This window comes from Cricetulus griseus (genome assembly GCF_003668045.3).
Source record: "Cricetulus griseus strain 17A/GY chromosome 1 unlocalized genomic scaffold, alternate assembly CriGri-PICRH-1.0 chr1_0, whole genome shotgun sequence".
In the NCBI taxonomy this organism is placed as follows: Eukaryota; Metazoa; Chordata; class Mammalia; order Rodentia; family Cricetidae; genus Cricetulus; species Cricetulus griseus.
The window spans coordinates 201,769,234-201,787,619 of NW_023276806.1; the positions used below are offsets into that span (position 1 = coordinate 201,769,234).

Sequence of the window (18,386 nt, forward strand, 5' to 3'; positions counted from 1 at the left end):
GGGGGATATAAAGAGGAGGAGAAGTGGGTGGGTGAAGAAGGGGAAGTATTTGGGCACACAATAAAAAAAAAGCCAAAGCTAGTTAATACTTTGTTTCTTGTGACTTTTCATTTTTATATCTTTACATTTCTCTGCATATAGTTCATATTTAGCCTTTTCTTAGTCCCAGAATGATACATGTCACATTTAAAAGTATGAAAGATACTTAGCTGCATGCATCAATTCATTTTAGGCTTGCCTCAGTGTTTTTTGTGTAAAGATCATTAAGCTTTTCTTTACTGTCCCACGGCAGGTATGGGATGGGACAAGGACAGTGTTTCCCTCTTGGAGAGTCTCCATACAAGACCTTAATTTTGAAGGTGACTTAAGTCACATTCTACGCCTCCAGAGTCTGGTGATAGACATTCTAGTCTATGATAACCATGTTCAAGTCGCAAAATCCCTGAAGGTGATGTTGAATACTAAGATGCTATTTTGTTTTTCTTTCTGGTTTTGTAGCTTTTGTTAATATATTGTATGTTGGTGATACTTGGGGTCTAGAAATCAACCAGATTTGTCTTCAAGTTTTAAGTTATAAAATGTATGTCTAAATTAAGTTTAAACCTCTGAATATGTTTTATAGATACATATATTTTAAATTACTTTTTATTTGAGAATATAGTTACATTACTACCCCTCTTTCCTTTCCCTCTCCTTCTTCCCTCCAGACTCTCTCCCATGTACTCCTCATCCCTTAATTTCTTTGAAATTGCATGGCCCCTTTTTCTCTCTCTCTGTGTGTGTGTGTGTGAGTGTGTGTGTGTGTGTGTGTGTGTGTGTGTGTGTGTGTGTGTGTGTGTGTGTGTGTCTTTCTTAAATATATAAACAGTATCTGTTCAATCCTTATAAATGTTACTTGTAGATACATGTCCAGACCAGGCCATTTGGTATTAAATAACCAGTTGATGTGTTCTTCTCTGAGGAAGACTATTTCTTCTGCTCTCAGCATTTCTCAGTTGTCTGTAGTTCTTTGTCTGGGATTTTTGGGGTTCCCCTCTTTCATTAACATGTCTCTTGGTGTCATCCTTGTTCACATCATGTTTAGCAAGCCCTGTTGGTAAGATCTAATAGGTTTAGCTTCTCTGATATTTCTAGGACATACAATCTCATAACAAACTGCCTGTATTTTTGGCTCTTAAACAGTCTTCATTCCCTGTTTTCTGAAATGTTGTTCCCTTAGCTTTAGGTGCAGTTATGTTGTAAATGGATACATTGGACTAGGCGCTTCATTTCTATGTCTTGCTTGGTTGTGGCCTTCTGTGATGGTCTCTGTTTTAGAGAAATTTTCTTTGATGAAGGATGAGAACTACACTTTTCTCTCTCTCTATGTGTGTATATATAAGAATAAATTTTTAGAATGTAATTAGGGAATATGTTGGTTCAGTAAAGTGGCAGTTATAGGTTCTCCAAGAGCCATGCTTCACTGGTCCCAGGTAACTGACTAGGTTCACAGTACCAGATATAATTTCCCTCCTGTTTAGAGAGCTGTTGGGTACCACCAAGGCATGAATGCCACTATTGTAACCCTAGTGTTGTCATGCCATGTGGGTCATTGTTGTTGTTCATGGCCATCACAACTGGGTAGGTCTGCTGGGTGCTTCCTCCTTTGGGAGCTTTGGTGATGCCTTATAGAGGGGGCTTTCATATCAGATCCAACTCAGATCCTATGTCCAAAGTCATGGAGTCTTCAGCATGGTGCCCTTGACCTCTGGGAGACAATAATAATAGCCAGTGTTTTAGAAGTCTCTCAAACAACCCTAATCAACACCTCAAAAGAGGAATTCTCATGTGTTAGGAGTTTTTCTTTTTACTATGGCTACATACATATTTTTTTTTCTAGAAATAGTAAAGAAGATTTGTGTTGTGCAAAATGTTACTTTTAAGCAAACAAGAATGCATAAAATTTTTAGAAACTTTTTTAAAATAAATTGCAACTTTAATGAGGGATAAGAATAATAATGTCCTGTTAATCATCAGAAAGCCATAACTAAAGCAATATTTATCTTCACAAAAAATGATGACAAATTATTTTATTTAAATGGGTGGCATTTTGACAATATGCATATGCTACTACTACTGGTTTTCACTTGCAAACTCCACTTAGAAGTAACTTAGAAGGATAGAAACAGTGGAAATATGTGACTTTCCTTCATGCACAACACAGATGATGTAAAATATTTTCCTTTGATAAACTTTTCAAGGCATTGTACAAATCAAAATTTTACATTCAATAAATAAAATCTTTATGTAGTATATTTTCCCTAGAATCTCCATGTATTCTTTTTTTTATTTTTCCAAAATTAGATTTTGAGCTATTGCTGTATGCTTGAGCAGAATCTGAGAATCCGGAAGCCGCTTCTGCAGCAGCTGCCCTGGCTCCCGCTCGTGCTATTCCGCAGCTCCTATTCCATGAGCCACCAGGCCAGGTTCCAGACAGCCAGAAGGAAGTCTTGGTTCCTCATGGTTGTGTGAAAGTACAGGCTGAGGTCCAGAATCATCTCAGGTTACCGACGTTGCAGGGAGCTTTAGGCACTGACCTCACGGGTCTGTTCCAGGTTTAGGCACAATAGTTCTCTGGAGTGGACACATCACTAAAGTTCTAGCCCTGGTTCCAGCTCTCTAACTGATTCTCTTGAAACTTTCTGAATTGTTTTGGTAGAGTGTAGATTTAACTTTGTGCATATTACTTTGAGAAAGTATTATACCACCTCTAGTGTAAATTGTAATTTGGATGTGTTTTTGTGTATTGTTGGACCTTATTTACTGTCTAGGGGAACTTTGTTGGTTCTTACTAAATTTAGACTCACAAATGGTAAAGAACAGTTTTCCTTCATTTTTATCCATAGCTTTTGGAAGTCTCCTGTAGCAGATAGCATTAGCATGAATAGTAATACCCAGAGTAACATTTTCAAGGCACTCACAGTGATGTGGATATTACCCCAAGAGGGAAATGCTGGCTTCATTCCATTTTATACGATTAAGTGAGACATTCAGAAGTTAGATCTGCACTGTCTGTTTTCAGGTCTAATAAATGAAGGGAAATGCTCTTTGTTGTAGATCATTTCAGTCTATTTCTAACACTGAAATTAAACTGCAATTTAGTGTTGTTCCCTTTATTTAAACAAATATACTAGAGCAGAAAACACTCCTACTCTGATATTGTATTACAATTGTCTTAGCTGACCTAGATCAATAAACTTTGTGAAGGTCAGGGCCAAGGTAGTGACACTTTCTTATCCCTTATAAATATGTGTGTGTGTATGTGGGCACCGGTACTTGATGAAAAACACTTTTAAAGATAGGCTTTCGGGAGATTTCTCTGAAGATGCTGTCTACAGTGATTGATTTGCCTCGGAATTAAGAATGATAATGAGTCCAAACTTGAAGGTTCTTTTGTAGTACACAGAAGGACTCTAAGAAGGAGAAAGGATGTACACTTTTACTCAGCTCTGTAATCTACTTTGACCATTTAACTTTTTGAGTTCTCTTCCTTCCCCTGTGCTGCTGTCCTAATTAGGCGGTTTCTCTCCACCTGCCCTTCTTTTCGTCCCTAATCCTAAATAGCTCCTTGCAAAAGAGCTCAGAGCCATGAAGATTAAAGAGTATCTTCTGGTTAGGGAGAACAAGAATGCTGGGAATGGGTTTTCAGCAATTTTAATGTTGCTGTATCCTCTGCATTGTCCACTAGAGGGTGACATGAGCACACATAATTAAGAAAATAGATGGCATGTAATTTCTGTGACATGAGCAGAGCGATATCAGGATGCAAAGAACTCATTCTGTGTGTGATACAACTTTCCATTACTTACCATTCCTTGATAGCACTTGTATTTATTTTCTGACAGCCTTTGAAACATCAACAATAGGAAATCTTCAGTCATATGTCACTGATGCAAATGTCTTCTCAGGACTTTAAGACACATGTTCAGGTTTGCATTTTCATAGCATACATGGAATAATTTCATAATTGGTTTTATAGGATCAGAAAAATGTTTTTTAAATGACAATGGTTAATGAAAGTAAGAAGCATAATATTAGCAACTTCCAAAAATAATACACTCTCTCGCTGCTGCAATTCTTAAAATAGCGTAAAACATACATAGGCATAATCACATTTTGGCATCTACTGGCCCAATAACTGTAGTTAGCTATAGGAGAAAATAAAAACACTGCACCTACATTTTTTGTTAATTGGAAAACACTCTTTTCTAGAGGCATAGAGACTTCTTTCTAACCATATATCTTTAATGGCTATCTATTGATTTGGCTCTCTGATCATATTAAACTACAACCATTTTTATTGCAATCCTTAGCTTGTAGCTTTGGAATCTTATTGCATTACTAATAAGATTAAATAATACAACCATGGCACATTTCATAATATTTACTCAAGCTTTACAATGCTGCCTCCAGAAGGCATTTTTGATAATAACAACTTGTCATCTTCACTCTGTGATCTGCTCAGAGAAATAAGCCCTATGCTTGCCTATGCATTTTATGTACTAATGCAGTGGAGTGAAGGAAACACATAGTGTATACTATGTGTTCACCGTTTATACTTTTTCCTTAAGATTTTACCACATTTATTTCTAATTCCTCTGCAATAAAGCTGTGCATGGGGCCTTCTTAAGTCCCTGCTGATCTCAGTCTCTTGCACTTCAAGTTCTTCTCTTACTCCAGCACATAGCTATGCTCACTGTACTCCTTAGGGTGTATATTAATTATACTTTTGTCATGTCCCACATCCTACTCTTCAGAACAGTCTTGACCTTTTTCTTCCATACACGTTTCTGGAAAAAGTTTTCAGATGTCATGAAAGACACTGAAGTTTCTGGCTGAAATTGCCTTAAGTTTAAAATGTAATATAAAAGAAATTAAGCTTCAGATAGCTAAGCTTTGTCTACTAATGGAGGTCTTTTTCCTGTGTTTCAGCTTTTTTCTAGTCCGTTGACAGTTATAGACAGTTGCTATACTAATGTATAAACAAAATGATAAATACTACAAAAAGCATACAAAAATAAACATTTTACTATTTGTTATTCTAGTATTTCACTTTGGAGTTCTCATGGAAAATATGTATTTCCCTTGTGGTTTACATCCTTCTTTACACTCTATATTCCCTTTCCTCCCTCTGACGTGAAAGCAGATAGAGCAGTTCCTCCCTACCCCTATCTCTACACCATTCCTACCCCTCGCTCCTTCCCTGCTCCCTTCCTGCCCACCATCTCTAAACCCGCTCTGGCCCCTCCCTCCCTCTGATGCTTTTTTAATATATTGTTACCACAGTTACACTGAATTTGTAGGGAAGTAGAACAGGTAGCTTCCCATCCAACACTCAGGAATGCTGCTTATATCCAAGTGAATTAAACTTCCTTGTTTTCATCCCCTTTTGCTCCTAAGTATACATAAAAATACATGCAGTGTTTATTTATATTTAGATATATACATACATATATATTTATATATGTTAATATTGTTTATATTATGTAGCATGTTCCTTTGGGTAGATGTCAATGTCTACATAATATTATATTATAATGCAGTTGCCTGGGCTGGATTTGAATGTGTGGGCATAAACTGTCTTCCCCCATAGCTGGTACATAGCTCAGACAAGAGCACTTGTCTCCAAATGTCAGCATATCTTTAATACCCTACTGTGTCTGCTCATTTGTAATTTTCATTAAAGAAAATCTAAATTAAATCTAAATCTAAATTAAAGTTTTAGGCTGAATTTAGAACAATAGCTGAGATTGATCATAGTTCAAACTTCTAGTTTAATCCTATTGAATGTATTTGAATTTACAGAATGTATTTCACAAGATTGTGATGAAAGTACAAAAAAATATGCTATATTAGAACTTTGTTTTTCATGTAGGCGAAGGGAAAACAGGTGGTGGCACATATGGATGATACAAGTAATCAGAGGACTAAAGCGGGAACATCTCTGTGGCTTGCAAGGACATTAACCTATGAAATTAATATGGCCATTATGTTATTTTGATTATACTACATGATCAATTTTTTCCTAATGTCTCAGAGTGAGGGCATTTTATGCCACATTTTTAGTTTTATTTTAGGCTGGTTCTTTTCAAAACATTATCAAATAGAATTTCATTTAGGTCTTGGATTCCTTCGCTATATTGTATTGATGGACCTCTGAAATGGGCCTGCTTCAGTAATGCAGTGTGCACACGGGTATGTACATAAGCATGGTCCTGTAGATATGTTTTAAATCTGATATGGAATCCATGCAACTGATAATAGGCACAGTGCTGTCCTGCTTCCATTATCTTCTGTGGATGGACAGTGCCCTTGGTTGTTGTGGCTTTGGCTATTGATTGTGAAAATTTCAACTGTCAGATATGTTTCAATTAATCCCTTTTTTCTGAAATATAATATTCTTAATCTTCTTTTAGATCGGAAGCTTTCTTAGAATCTATAGCCTCCATACCAAACTGCATTCTGTTAATACAGACACCAACAGTTCATTGTTAAGGCTGGAGTTTCATCTCCATGGAGGGACCAGCTATGGTCGAGGAATCAGGGTTTTGCCAGAAACTAGCTCTTGTGTGGATCAGCTGAAAAAGTGAGTATTTTATACCCCTGCTTAGAAAGCATAAATGAAGTATTCATTAGAATATTTTGCAAGGTGGCATTGTTCCTGGGGCTGTGTGAGGTCTTAGTCTTTTTCCTGTTTCTCCTCTTAGCCTTGCTGAAAATCAACCCCACCTGCTAGGCAGATTATATCACTGGACTGTATTCCTATCTCTGTCTCTGTGTTGTTTGTCAGACTACATAAGCCAAATGAAACAAGTGATTTTACATGCAAGTAGTGAGTTAGTAGACAACATTAGAATTTATGTTGTTCCAGCACTTAAAAATCTGTTTATCATTTTTTTCTTTTGTCGTGTTCTTTTCCATTTCCCACACTAGCAACAAACAATGGTAAACAGGTTTCAGCCAGTTACAAACTTGGTTGATCCATGAATATATGATTATGTATTGAGAATTCAAGAACTTATTTAGTCATACTTCAGAAAAAAATTGATCCTCTAAAGTACTTCCCAGTAAATACATCATGAAGTGTGGCAGTATGTCACAGTTTTAGAACATTTTAAGGGATGTTTTAAGTTTTTAGAAAATAGCATGTTGTCAATTCAGTTTGCTTCTCTATTTGGTGTTTTTAGTGGGTACTGTGAAGAGAAACATTTTCACCATATTCTAGAAGAAGAAATCCATATATCTTCAAAGAGAAAGTACACTGTTATATATAAACCAAAATAAAATTATTGTCATCCAAGGTTTAATTTACTTCAGTTGCCTTTGACATTAAGTTTCTGTTTTATAGTTCCATATTATTTGAATACACAGTATGTTGGAATGCTATTTCACTTTTCGTTTCTTTTACATTTTTTTCATAATGCATTTTGAGCATTCTTTTCCCTTTCCCACCTACTCCAAATCCTTCCCCACATCCCTACCCACCTAACTTCATATCCTCTTCTCTCTCTCTCTTTCAAGAAAAGGGGAAAACAAATCATAATAGATAAACTAAAAAATGAAAATCAGTTAGACGAAAAAGAATAACAAAACAAAACATGGAGTCCATTTTGTGCTGACCATCTACTTATGAGCAGGGGGTCTGTCCAAGAGTGGATGATACACTCAGTGATACTCCATTGGTGGAAACTGATTTTCCCTTTCCCAGTAGGTATTAGTTGCAAATAACTCTTTGTTAAGGATGGCACTTTGTGTCCACTTCCCCTTCTCAGTGCTGGGGTTTCGTCTGGTTTGAACCTGTGCATCTCTTTGAGTGTTCTGGCAGTGTCTATGAGCCCATGTGTGCATCCATCCTTTTGTGTCTGGTAGATGCCATTTTTGTGGACTAATCACCACCTCTGGCTTTTGCAGTCTTTGTGCCTTTTCTCTTGCATTGATCCCTGAGCTTTGACAAGAACAATTTGATGAAGACATTCTATTTAGGGATGAGTGTTCCAAAGACTCTCAACCCTTAGCACATTGTCTAATTGTGGATCATTTTGTTAGCTATCATCTACTATAAGACGAAGCTTCCATCATGATGCTGAGTGATGCTCAGGCTTATTTTTAAAAATGATTGGTTACTCCTTTAATATATGTACCACTATTGAACTAATATATATATTGTAAGCGGGTTTCTATTGTTGGTTGCATGGTTTATAGATGGGTGAAATTGATTTTAAGTCTGGGCTTAATTATTTATCCCATCTCTTGTTTTTGAGTATTATTTCTTCTTTTAATTCTAGATCTTCCACGTGTGTCTGGACCTTATTTATATGAGATTTCTCTAGTTTTTTCATGTGCTATTAACTTTTCTCTTAGGACTGCCTTTATTGTATTCTATAAATTAAAATATGCTGTCTTTTCATTCAATTATAAAGATTTTTTAATTTCCTTATTTAATTCTAGCTTGACCCAATTTTCATTCAGTAATGAGTTGTAAAGTTTTTATGAGTTTTTGTATAATTTCCCGTTTCTATTGTATTGATAATCCAGCTTTCATAGTGGTCATATAGAATTCAAGGTGTAATTCCAATTTTTTTAAATGTATGTTGAGACTTGCCTTGTGTCTAAGTATGTCATCAATTTTGCAGGAAGTTCTATGGGCTACTGGCAAGACAGTATATTCTTTAGTATTTAGGTGGGATAATCTTAAATATCTGTTTGATCCATTTGATTTATAATGTTGTTTAACATATCTCTGCTTAATTTTGTCTAGGTGACCTGTCTATTGGCAAGAGTTTAGTGTTGAAATCATTCACTATCACTGTGTGAGAGTCAATATGTAATTTTAGCTGTGATAGAATTTCTTTTATGAACTGGAGTGCCTTTGTATTTGGTACATACATTAAATATTATAATGTCAACTTGGTCGATTTTTTTTTCTTTAATGTGTATGTAGTGTACTTCCCTATCTCTTTTTACTAGTGTTGGCTTTAAGTCTTTTTTTTCAAGTATAAAGATAACTGCGCCTGTTTTCTTTTCAGGTCCATTAGTTTGGAATACTTTTTTCTATCCCTTTACCCAAAGATGATGTCTATCCTTGTTTGTGAGTGGTATTTCTTAGATATAGCAAAAAATGGGTCCTGTTTTCTAGTCCAGTCTGTTAGTCTTTTTTTTTTGTCATTGAGACAATATATTAATTTTTGAGAGCTTGTAAGAGCAGTATTTATTAATTCCTGCAATTTTGTTGTCACCGCATGAAGTGCGTCACGCACACACCTTCTTTAGACTGTTCTGTGATTATTTCTTGTGACCCTTTGTCTGCAGTTAGCCTTCCTTTCAGACTGAAGTTTTCCTCCTGCTGCCTTCTGTAGATTTGTATTGGTGCATATAAATTGCCTAAATTTGTCTTTTATGGTGAATTTTTTTTTCTGTCTTCATAATTATGAGTGATGGTTTTTCTGGGTATAGTAGTCTGGACTGGTATCTCTGGTCTCTCAGAGCTTGTAGAACATCTGTCCAGCCCTTTAGACTTTTAGAGTCTCCATTGAGAAGTTGGATGTTCAAGTGGACTTGCTTTATATGTGAATTAATTTTTCCCTTGTATCCTTTAATATCTTTTCTTTGCTATGTATATTTAGTGTTTTATTATGAATCATGGGTTGTTTCTTTTCTGGTCTAGTCTATTTGGTATACTATGTCCTTCTTGTGTCTCTATAAGCATCTAGATTTGAGAAAGTTTCTTCTAGGAATTTGTTAAAAATATTTTTGTGTCTTTAACCTGGTTTTCTTCTTCATCTATATTATTCATAGATTATTATTTATAGATTTCATCTTTCCATAATATCCTGAATTTCCTAGATGTTTTTTGACTGGATTTGTTAATATTTAAATTTTTCTTTGACCAGTCTATCCATTTCTTCTTCATTGTTTTCAAGACCTGAAATTCTCTCTTTGATTTTTTTTTTAATCTATTGCTAGGCTTATCATGAACTTTTTGTTCAGCTTATTTAGCTTTTCATTTCCAGCTTTATTTCAGTTTGGGCTTTCTTTAGTGATTCTTTTTCTTTGTTAAACTCTACTTCCATGTCTTGAATTGTTTTCATTATTTCATTCATCTATTTATATTTTCATGGTCTTCATTTAGGAATTTATTCATATTCCTTTAAGGTTGTTGAGCATATTTATAATTGCTATTTTTTAAGTCCTTATTTTATGCTTTGCTTAATTTCTGTTCCCAGGGCCTATTATATTATGCTTGGTGGTTTCTGAAGGAGGTATATTGTCTTGTTCTTTGTTCTTATATTTTTACTCTGTGATCTGGTATCTGTAGTTATGATTGTTGGGGGAGTTTCTGTTCTTTGTTTGCTTTTGCTCAGTCTTGGCCCTAGCCAAGCATGGTGGCTGTGGGGTTCCTAGTAGAGAGCTGTTCTGCTGTTTGGTCACAAAGAAATCAAGATGGACTAAAGGAAAGGCTAAGAGAAGTGACAGAGAATTAGAGAGACCCTAGATCTGTACCAAGATGTTGAGTCCCAAGGGGGTAGTTGTGAAGTGTGAGGAGGAAATAAGACAGGTAGGCTGCAGGAGGACTAAGTGTGGGGAGACCAGAATGAACTGTAGGAAGAAGAGTGAAGGTCCCCCTACCTGAGTCCCAGGCTCGAGGGGCAGCAGTAAGTCCCGGTAAGAAAGATGCTGTGCAGGTCAGTGGAGTCAGAAAGCAGCGAACGTGGATGGGCTGCAAGGGAGGCTAAAAGGGGCTGTCAGGGAGAACTAGGAGGACCCGGTGTCCACTTCCAGATTCTGAGTCTCAGGTGATCGAGTTTACTGTTCCAATCTTGAGTGACATCATTGGAACTGATAATGTTAACAACTGCATTCCCAGGTTTTTCATTTTTGTATTATTTCGTTGACTGCTCTATTCATCTTTCTTGCCTCTTCTGTATATTTTGAGGGCTTTGGAACTCTCATATAATCTGATAAAAGCTACAGACCATTGACTGGAATCATACACAATTTTATAATTTAAAGAACGCCTGGATATTGTGGGAAAAGCTGAAACTTACTTTATTGACTTTGTTATACCATTTGGTTTCCTATTCTTTAATTTTAGAGATTTAGAAGGTGCAGATTTGGCAGTCAATCAGCCCTCAAATAGTCAATCAGCAAATGAGGACAACTTTGAACTTTCAAGTAAGGATAACTTATAACATTGGCATTTTTCTTCCTCATAATTTTAGAAGCACAGTTACCTTTTTCAGTGTTTTCTTCCCTGTATCTGTTTTTTCAATTCATATACCTATATGGTGTGTATGTATATTAAAGTAACATTTAACATTTGTCTGTTATATGCACAATTAAGCTTAAATATATAATCACATTTTCAAATTTGAGTGATAGTATTTGATTTATGATATATGTATAGAGTTTTGTATTCATTAAAAAATCTATATGAATTTCCTAAGCAACCATTTTGCTTGTCAGCTTCTAAAAGGAACAAAAGGTGTTGATGCTCCTTTATCTTAACCAACCCAAGTTGTATTGTTTATATGTGTATTGGGTGTCTAATGTATAAGCATGAGTTATCCAAACCTCTCAGAGATATTCTTATTGTTGAACTGAATGGAATTGCTTTTCTACTTGCTGTGTTCTGAGATTCATCTGTGCTGAAACGGATGTCAGTAGCTCATTTCTTAATAGTGAGAGGAGTGAGGATGGGGGGAGACTTGCAATAGAAGCATCGTTTGTTTCCTTTTCATGTAGATGGCTTCAGTATCTACCAAAACATCAAGTAACTGTAAGTATGGTTTTATTGGAGGCTTCCTGTGTATCACTTATTAGTACATTTTGAGTTATTCAGCCTCTCTTATTAATAATTTCTAGTGGTTGCAATGCCATTTCTTGAAAAAGTACTGTGTTCTCTGCGAATGACCTTCCTTCGTCACCAATCAAAATGTGGATTGATTTCCAAGTTTTCCTTGCTTTCTTGGTTTGTCAGTCTTAATACCAGAGATTCTTGATTACTATGCCTTGAAGTCAAGTAGTTTAAATCCACTAATGCTCTTCCTTTTCAAGACTTTATTCAGTATTATAAGTTATTCATATTTCTCCTCAAAGAAAGGAGAGACCTTGCCTGTCGGTTTTTGTAACTAAGCCTGTTTTTTTTTATTTTTGTAAGATTTATTTATTGTGTATACAATGTTCTGCCTGTATGTATGCCTACACACCAGCAGAGGGCACCAGATCTCATTACAGAGGGTTGTGAACCACCATGTGTTTGCCGGGAATTGAACTCAGGACCTCTGTAAGAGCATCCGGTGCTTTTAACCTCTGAGCCATCTCTCCAGCCCCTGAGCTTGTTATTTTTGTTAGGAATACCTGAATCTGCAAATAAATTTGAGGAAAATAGACATTTCAACATTTACATAGGCTTTGCTGAGTTTCTCTGGACACTGTTGTGCATTTTAAGTTTTATATTCATTTCTAAAGCGCTATGTAATTGTGTGATTCCTTTTCTCTTCCTGTAGACTCCGGATCAGGCTCAGTATCACTGTATGAGGTAGAGCGATGTCAGCAAGTCTCTGCTACAAGTAAGACCTCTCACAGTACAGTAGCTGGCATGCACCTGCCTGTGACTGCATGCTCCAACCAATGCCTTCTTACCACCAGTGACAACAGAACTTCAGGGGCAGGCAGCATTTAACTTTGATTTCCCTGCCTTATCCTATAGTGCTGTCAGAGACAGCCCATTCATATGCATGTCTCTACATTGAAAATGCATAAGTTATAGATCAATATGAATTTATAAAATTTTAACTCTGCACACTTTGCACTATGCCCCCCAATTGTATCAACAGTGATAGTACACATTTACCACATTCACTCCTGTCATTTTAACTGACTTGAAAAAAAGCTTTAATTCAGAAAAATGAAAATGTCTGTGAGCAGAAGTATATTAAATAATTCAGTAAGTAGTTCATTAAATGCTATAAAATAGGAGTTTCTCCTCTTGAAGAAAGGAGTATGGGATGGGAGACTAGAGATTTGTATTTTACTGGAACTGAAGATGCCTCATACTCAGGCTTCAGATGTCAGTATGGATACCATTGCAGGCGTTGTCATGCAGAGGCAATGACCTCCAGAGGCAATAAGCATATGTAATGCACAGACAGCTTTTGACCTATAAAAATACTACTGGTATCTTTGAAGAAAAGACAGATTCCAAAATTAGGACCAGGAAACTAAATCAAGACCATCCTGAATTGCCAGAAAATAAAGAAATTCTCAGTTAATAGAGAATACCAAATCTGGGACATTGTGACCATAAAAATAAAGGTTAATGGTGGGTTAGCATTCATTGAGTAAAACTGGAATGTATGAATTCAGTTGCTAATAAAATGTGATTGAATAGAAAGCTGTTAAAAGGTAGAATGACACCTAGTAACTGAAAAAAAATGTTTAAAAAATCATTTTGCAAAGATGGTGATAATTATTGGCTTAATTATGAATCAGTCTGTTCTAAACTGTTAGATTCTAAGTTACTCCCTTACTAATTACAAGAGTGGGAAATCCATTCAGAGTAGAGATATGCTGGACATTCTTTCCTCACCTGCACAGTTTCCCTCCCCTGGAGGGCAAGGTCCTCACTCAGCACACTCCATAGGATGCATTGAGAACCAGTGTTACATATGTAATTCCTGTGCCCAAAATGCATGATCTGAATCTGAGTGTGAGTATATACCACCCATACCTAAAATGATGCAGAGTAAGTATCTCCTTGTGAAGTCAACCCAAATAGATTGGGGATTATTAGATTGGTGGAAGGTGAATGTATGAAAGACACATATTCTGCATGTGATTATTAGAGCAGAACGGTAAAGACAGTTGTAGTCTTTACTTTCCATATGTAGATTGGAAATTCAATATGTAGATTCAATATGTAGATTGAAGTATATGATAATCCCATAATACCGTGAAAACCATGCTAATTGTCTTTGAAACAGACTGTAGCTATGTCAATGAAACAAATTGTTCTAATGAAATAATTGTTAGGAGAAATGGGACATATGACTAGAAGCTGTTGCCAGTAATTCAGTCACAAAATTTTAAGGAGAGAGACAGAGATAAAGGTAGATCCAGAGGCCCAGCGGTGGTGGCTTACACCTTTAGTGCCAATACTCGGGAGGCAGAGGCAGGCGGATCTCTGAGTTCGAGACCAGCCTGGTCTACAAGAGCTAGTTCCAGGACAGCCTCCAAAGCCACAGAGAAACCCTGTCTCAAAAAAAAAAAAAAAGAAAAAAAAAAAAAGAAAAGAAAAAAAAAGTAGATGCAGAGAATGGTATATTACAATTAGTGAATCTTTTAACAGCATAATGAGGATGCCTTTATGTTTTTCTTTAAGTTTGAAAGTAATACAGAGTTTAAATATTTTAAGACATTACCTCAAAGTGTGAAGTGAGGTAAAATATTTCATTTTATTTTAAATTGATCAGATCTACAAAGCGCTATTGTTTCACTACAAAGCTTAGCCACTTACTACAAGAAGGAAAATGTATTCCTTGAAGATTTTGTTGAACTAAATCTGTATACAACCCTGATTTTGTGGGGCTTGTAGGGCTTCTGCATCAGCTCTGTTTTCTAAATAGGGGAGTATTGTCCCCAGGAAGAGCTGTTTAATGTAAACTCATTCCAGCAATCCCAAACCTTCTACTTTCTACTTCCCTGGCAGTGCTGTTCTCTTCTGCCATTGTAACCCTAATTGCTTCCTTTCTTCCACACCTTCCTTTTCTTCCTCTCCCATGTCCCCTTCCCACTTAGAAAACAAATTTCTTTTCTTTCACACACTGCATGACTGATAATTGGGTTCCCCTTACAATCATTTCCATTCTCACATTCTGGCTTCTACATGAAGAAGAGTTCAATGCAGTCTTGAATTTGAGTTACCCAGGACAAGAGCTGGTTTGGTAGATAATTTTTAATGATATGTTTTGTTAATGTCCATTTGATGAAACCCAGTTAAAATGTAAGCTGTTACCTAATGAAGTGTCTCTGAGGTTTACAGTGAACTGTTTCACATTTTACACAGGTAACATTTATTTTCTTATTGAAGTATACCTTTCTGTTTTCCATAAATTAGAAGTTTCTTGGAAATTTCTATTAGTCCCATATAAAAATGCATAACGCATAGTATTTAATAGTATAAAATATGTAAGCACATGGTATACAATTAAATTATAACTTGTCCCAAGTAGTCAGCATCTGTTTAGTAAGTTTGGTGGGTCCCTGTTCTTTGCCTGGCAGTGTCCATGGGCCTTAGATGCATATCTAGAAACAGTAACTATAGCTGAGATTGATTTTATAGTGTATCTTTGTTTTAGGGGGATTCATGCCAAACATAGCTAAGACTCAACATATATTATTAACTCTGATTTAATGTAAAAATTCTTTACAGTACTTACAGATCACCAGTATTTAGAGAAAACACCATTGTGTGCCATATTGAAGCAAAAAGCTCCTCAGCAATATCGAATCCGTGCAAAACTGAGATCATATATGCCCAGAAGACTTTTTCAGTCTGTTAAGCTTCTTTGTCCTAAATGTCATTCTTTGTAAGTATTGTCTAAATTTAATAAAAAGGGTTTTATGTCATTTTGTTGGTTGTTTGTATATATGCATGCCCGTGTGCTTGTGTTTGTAAGGTTTTAGGTGCTAAAATGAGTAAACTATGATTTAATTTGTAGTGTTTTAAAAGAATGCTGATGATTTAAAGGGAAAGTTCTGCATTCCAACAAAGAAAATCCTTTTGAGTCATTCTTAGTCATAATAACTAAAACTAAATACTGTTTTTAGGCTTGAAACTCAACTTTTAGTAAGTTTGATATACACAACTGAAAATTTTCCATCATGCTTGATAATAGTATTGTTGTAAATGCCGTGTCGTCATTCCAAACACTAATTATTATGCGACTATATAAATAATAGAGAACTTTTTGTAATCTTACTAATATGTATTTGAATGAAAAAATAAATAAAAAGGAAAGGAAAGGACAAAACTACTTGTGAGTATGGTTGGGGAGAAAGTTTATCGTATGTATATAGGAGAGTGTAGTCAAAGGCTGGGACATCTGGGATTGTCCAGAGTGGACATGACCAGACTGAGCTGGGCCATGTGGGAGCAGGTGCAGCAGTTGGGAGGCCAAAGGTCCAAAGGGGGCAGGTAACAAAGATGTGCAGATGAAACAGGGAGTAGCCAGCCCCTCGAGAAAAGGCAGTCCTGGGCTGGGGAGTTCAGGGTAGAGGGCTAGCAGACAGGGTAGGTGAGTTGTACCTTGTGATAGGTGGGACTGAGGGATGCTGGGAGAACCTGGATGCCAGGTCTAGTTTTGATGTTAAATGGGCACCTCAGCCATTTGTCCCAGGTTTGAAACTTAACAGTATTTATCTCAAAACATGTTTAGATAATGAATTTTATCTCCAGTTGGTCTTTTTAATATAATTTATCATATCACCTCAAAATAAAGAAAACAGTATTTTGGAAAATATAGGTAGTGCGTGAACATTGGGGTAGCATTCATCAAGCTGAAACTCTAGTTCACTGTCATGTACAAAACACATCTGTACATTTCCACATAATTTGTGTTTGTATATTATGTTAACCTCTCTCTAGAGCAATGTATGTATGTTTTTGCTCACAAAATCTGAGATTACTATAGTCTTTTTGGAGAAATTTGATCCTTACATCCCATTTCATGAAACTCAGGGAGTCTGTTTTCTCCCCATATGATCTTGAACTAAAGCATCTTAGAGAATGTAAGATTGCCTGATGTCACACACAGCTGGTGACAAGAGTCTGGGCAAGTGCTTAGACCTTTTCATTCCAAGTCATGCCGTTTCTACACCACGAGCATTCATGTCACTTGTGTGAATTACTATTAAAGATGAATGAAGTTAATACTGTTTTAAAGTAGGTACACTGTGACAGTGGGGTTAACCAGGATGAAGGCAGAGCTACTAGTACAGAACAACAGATTGGTACTGGGAATGATTATAACCTTTGAATCAAAGCCAAGCATGGACCAAGGAGATAGGTCAAGGGGTAAAAATGCATGCTACCAAGCCTGATGACCTGAGTACCCACGTGGTAGGAAAATGTCCCCTGACTTCTACACGTACACCATGGCATGTGTTTGCCAACACAGACACACTCACCATACAATGGAAAATACTTGTTGAATAAAATCCTTGAATCTGTAAAGTTAATTGTCTTCTGCATTTAAGAAAGCTTAGCTGATTTAATCTTCATATAAAATAGGCTTTTTAAAATTTGTTCTGTATTCACTTATTATATGTGTATGAGTATTGTATGTGTGCCATGTGTATGCCTGGTACCCACAGAGTTCAGGACTGGAATTGTGGTATGATTGTACAGCTCCATTTGGGTGCTGGGAAATAAATCTGGGTATATACAAGAGTAGCAAGTGCTTTTAACCACTTAGTAGCCCCTGAGGTGTTTCTTTTTTTCTTGAATAATTTATTAAATTATTAAAAAATTTATTAAATTTATTAAATTAGAATTTGGGGAAATAACCATATATTGTTTTCTGATACTTCTTTTTCAAAATTTAGGCAAGAAGTTCCATACGAGAACAATTTGGATAAAATTTTGCAAGATGCTGCAGCTATAGCTCCAAACAGCAAGCTGCAAGATACAACACTGTATGACTCGAAAGTCTGGTCCACTGAAGGCCAAGGAGGACGGCAGGTGGCTGTTCATTTTGTGAAGAATGATAACATTCTCCCTCTTTCAAGTGAATGTTTAATTTTGATAGAAGGTAAGAGAGTTATTATTAGGTTTTTGGAATGTTGTATTGCACATTAGTCACTGTTAACTATATTTTATGGGTACCTAGTAAAATACTGTTAACTTATATTTCCCAACACAGTACATCAGCTGGATTCAAATATGTATGAGTAAACACATTCCCCTGAATTGCATTTTCAAATTATGAATAAAATTTGCATTTATCTGCCTTGTTGGATTCCTGTCTATAAGCTTGTTGGTTCTGAGCAGATGTAGTTGAAGAAGAATATAGTAGAAGGGCAGATTGTTCATTGCAGCTGGTGCAGTCTCGGCCTCTAGATGTCACTGTTGTTCCATAAAAATGGGATGAAAGTCCTCAACCAATGCCTCAATCAAGGAAAAGAGCCTTGAAAAGCCATGATAATGACGACTGTAAAAAGAATGGAATTGTGCTGTCTTCACTTCCTCTTTTTTAAATCTAACTTTATATCATAGTTGGTTTTCTTGTTATCCTGCCAAGTTTAACTTTTCTTTTAAATTTATAACTCCCTTTTCTTTGTCATTCTTT

General features: G+C 36.1%; 1 protein-coding gene across 7 annotated transcripts in view; it reads left to right on the forward strand.

The window, feature by feature from the left end:
* Pot1 (protection of telomeres 1) overlaps positions 1 to 18,386 on the forward strand; it is a 65,820-nt gene that overhangs the window by 36,536 nt on the left and 10,898 nt on the right. For 6 of the 7 annotated variants that reach the window (XM_027391316.2, XM_027391318.2, XM_035450865.1 and 3 more), the window contains 6 exons: positions 293 to 448; positions 6,456 to 6,625; positions 11,132 to 11,211; positions 12,546 to 12,608; positions 15,470 to 15,626; positions 17,644 to 17,849. In XM_027391316.2, the coding sequence (XP_027247117.1) occupies positions 293 to 448; positions 6,456 to 6,625; positions 11,132 to 11,211; positions 12,546 to 12,608; positions 15,470 to 15,626; positions 17,644 to 17,849 (832 nt within the window). The remainder of the gene's footprint in view (positions 1 to 292; positions 449 to 6,455; positions 6,626 to 11,131; positions 11,212 to 12,545; positions 12,609 to 15,469; positions 15,627 to 17,643; positions 17,850 to 18,386) is intronic. The other variant, XM_035450866.1, reaches the window with a different exon arrangement.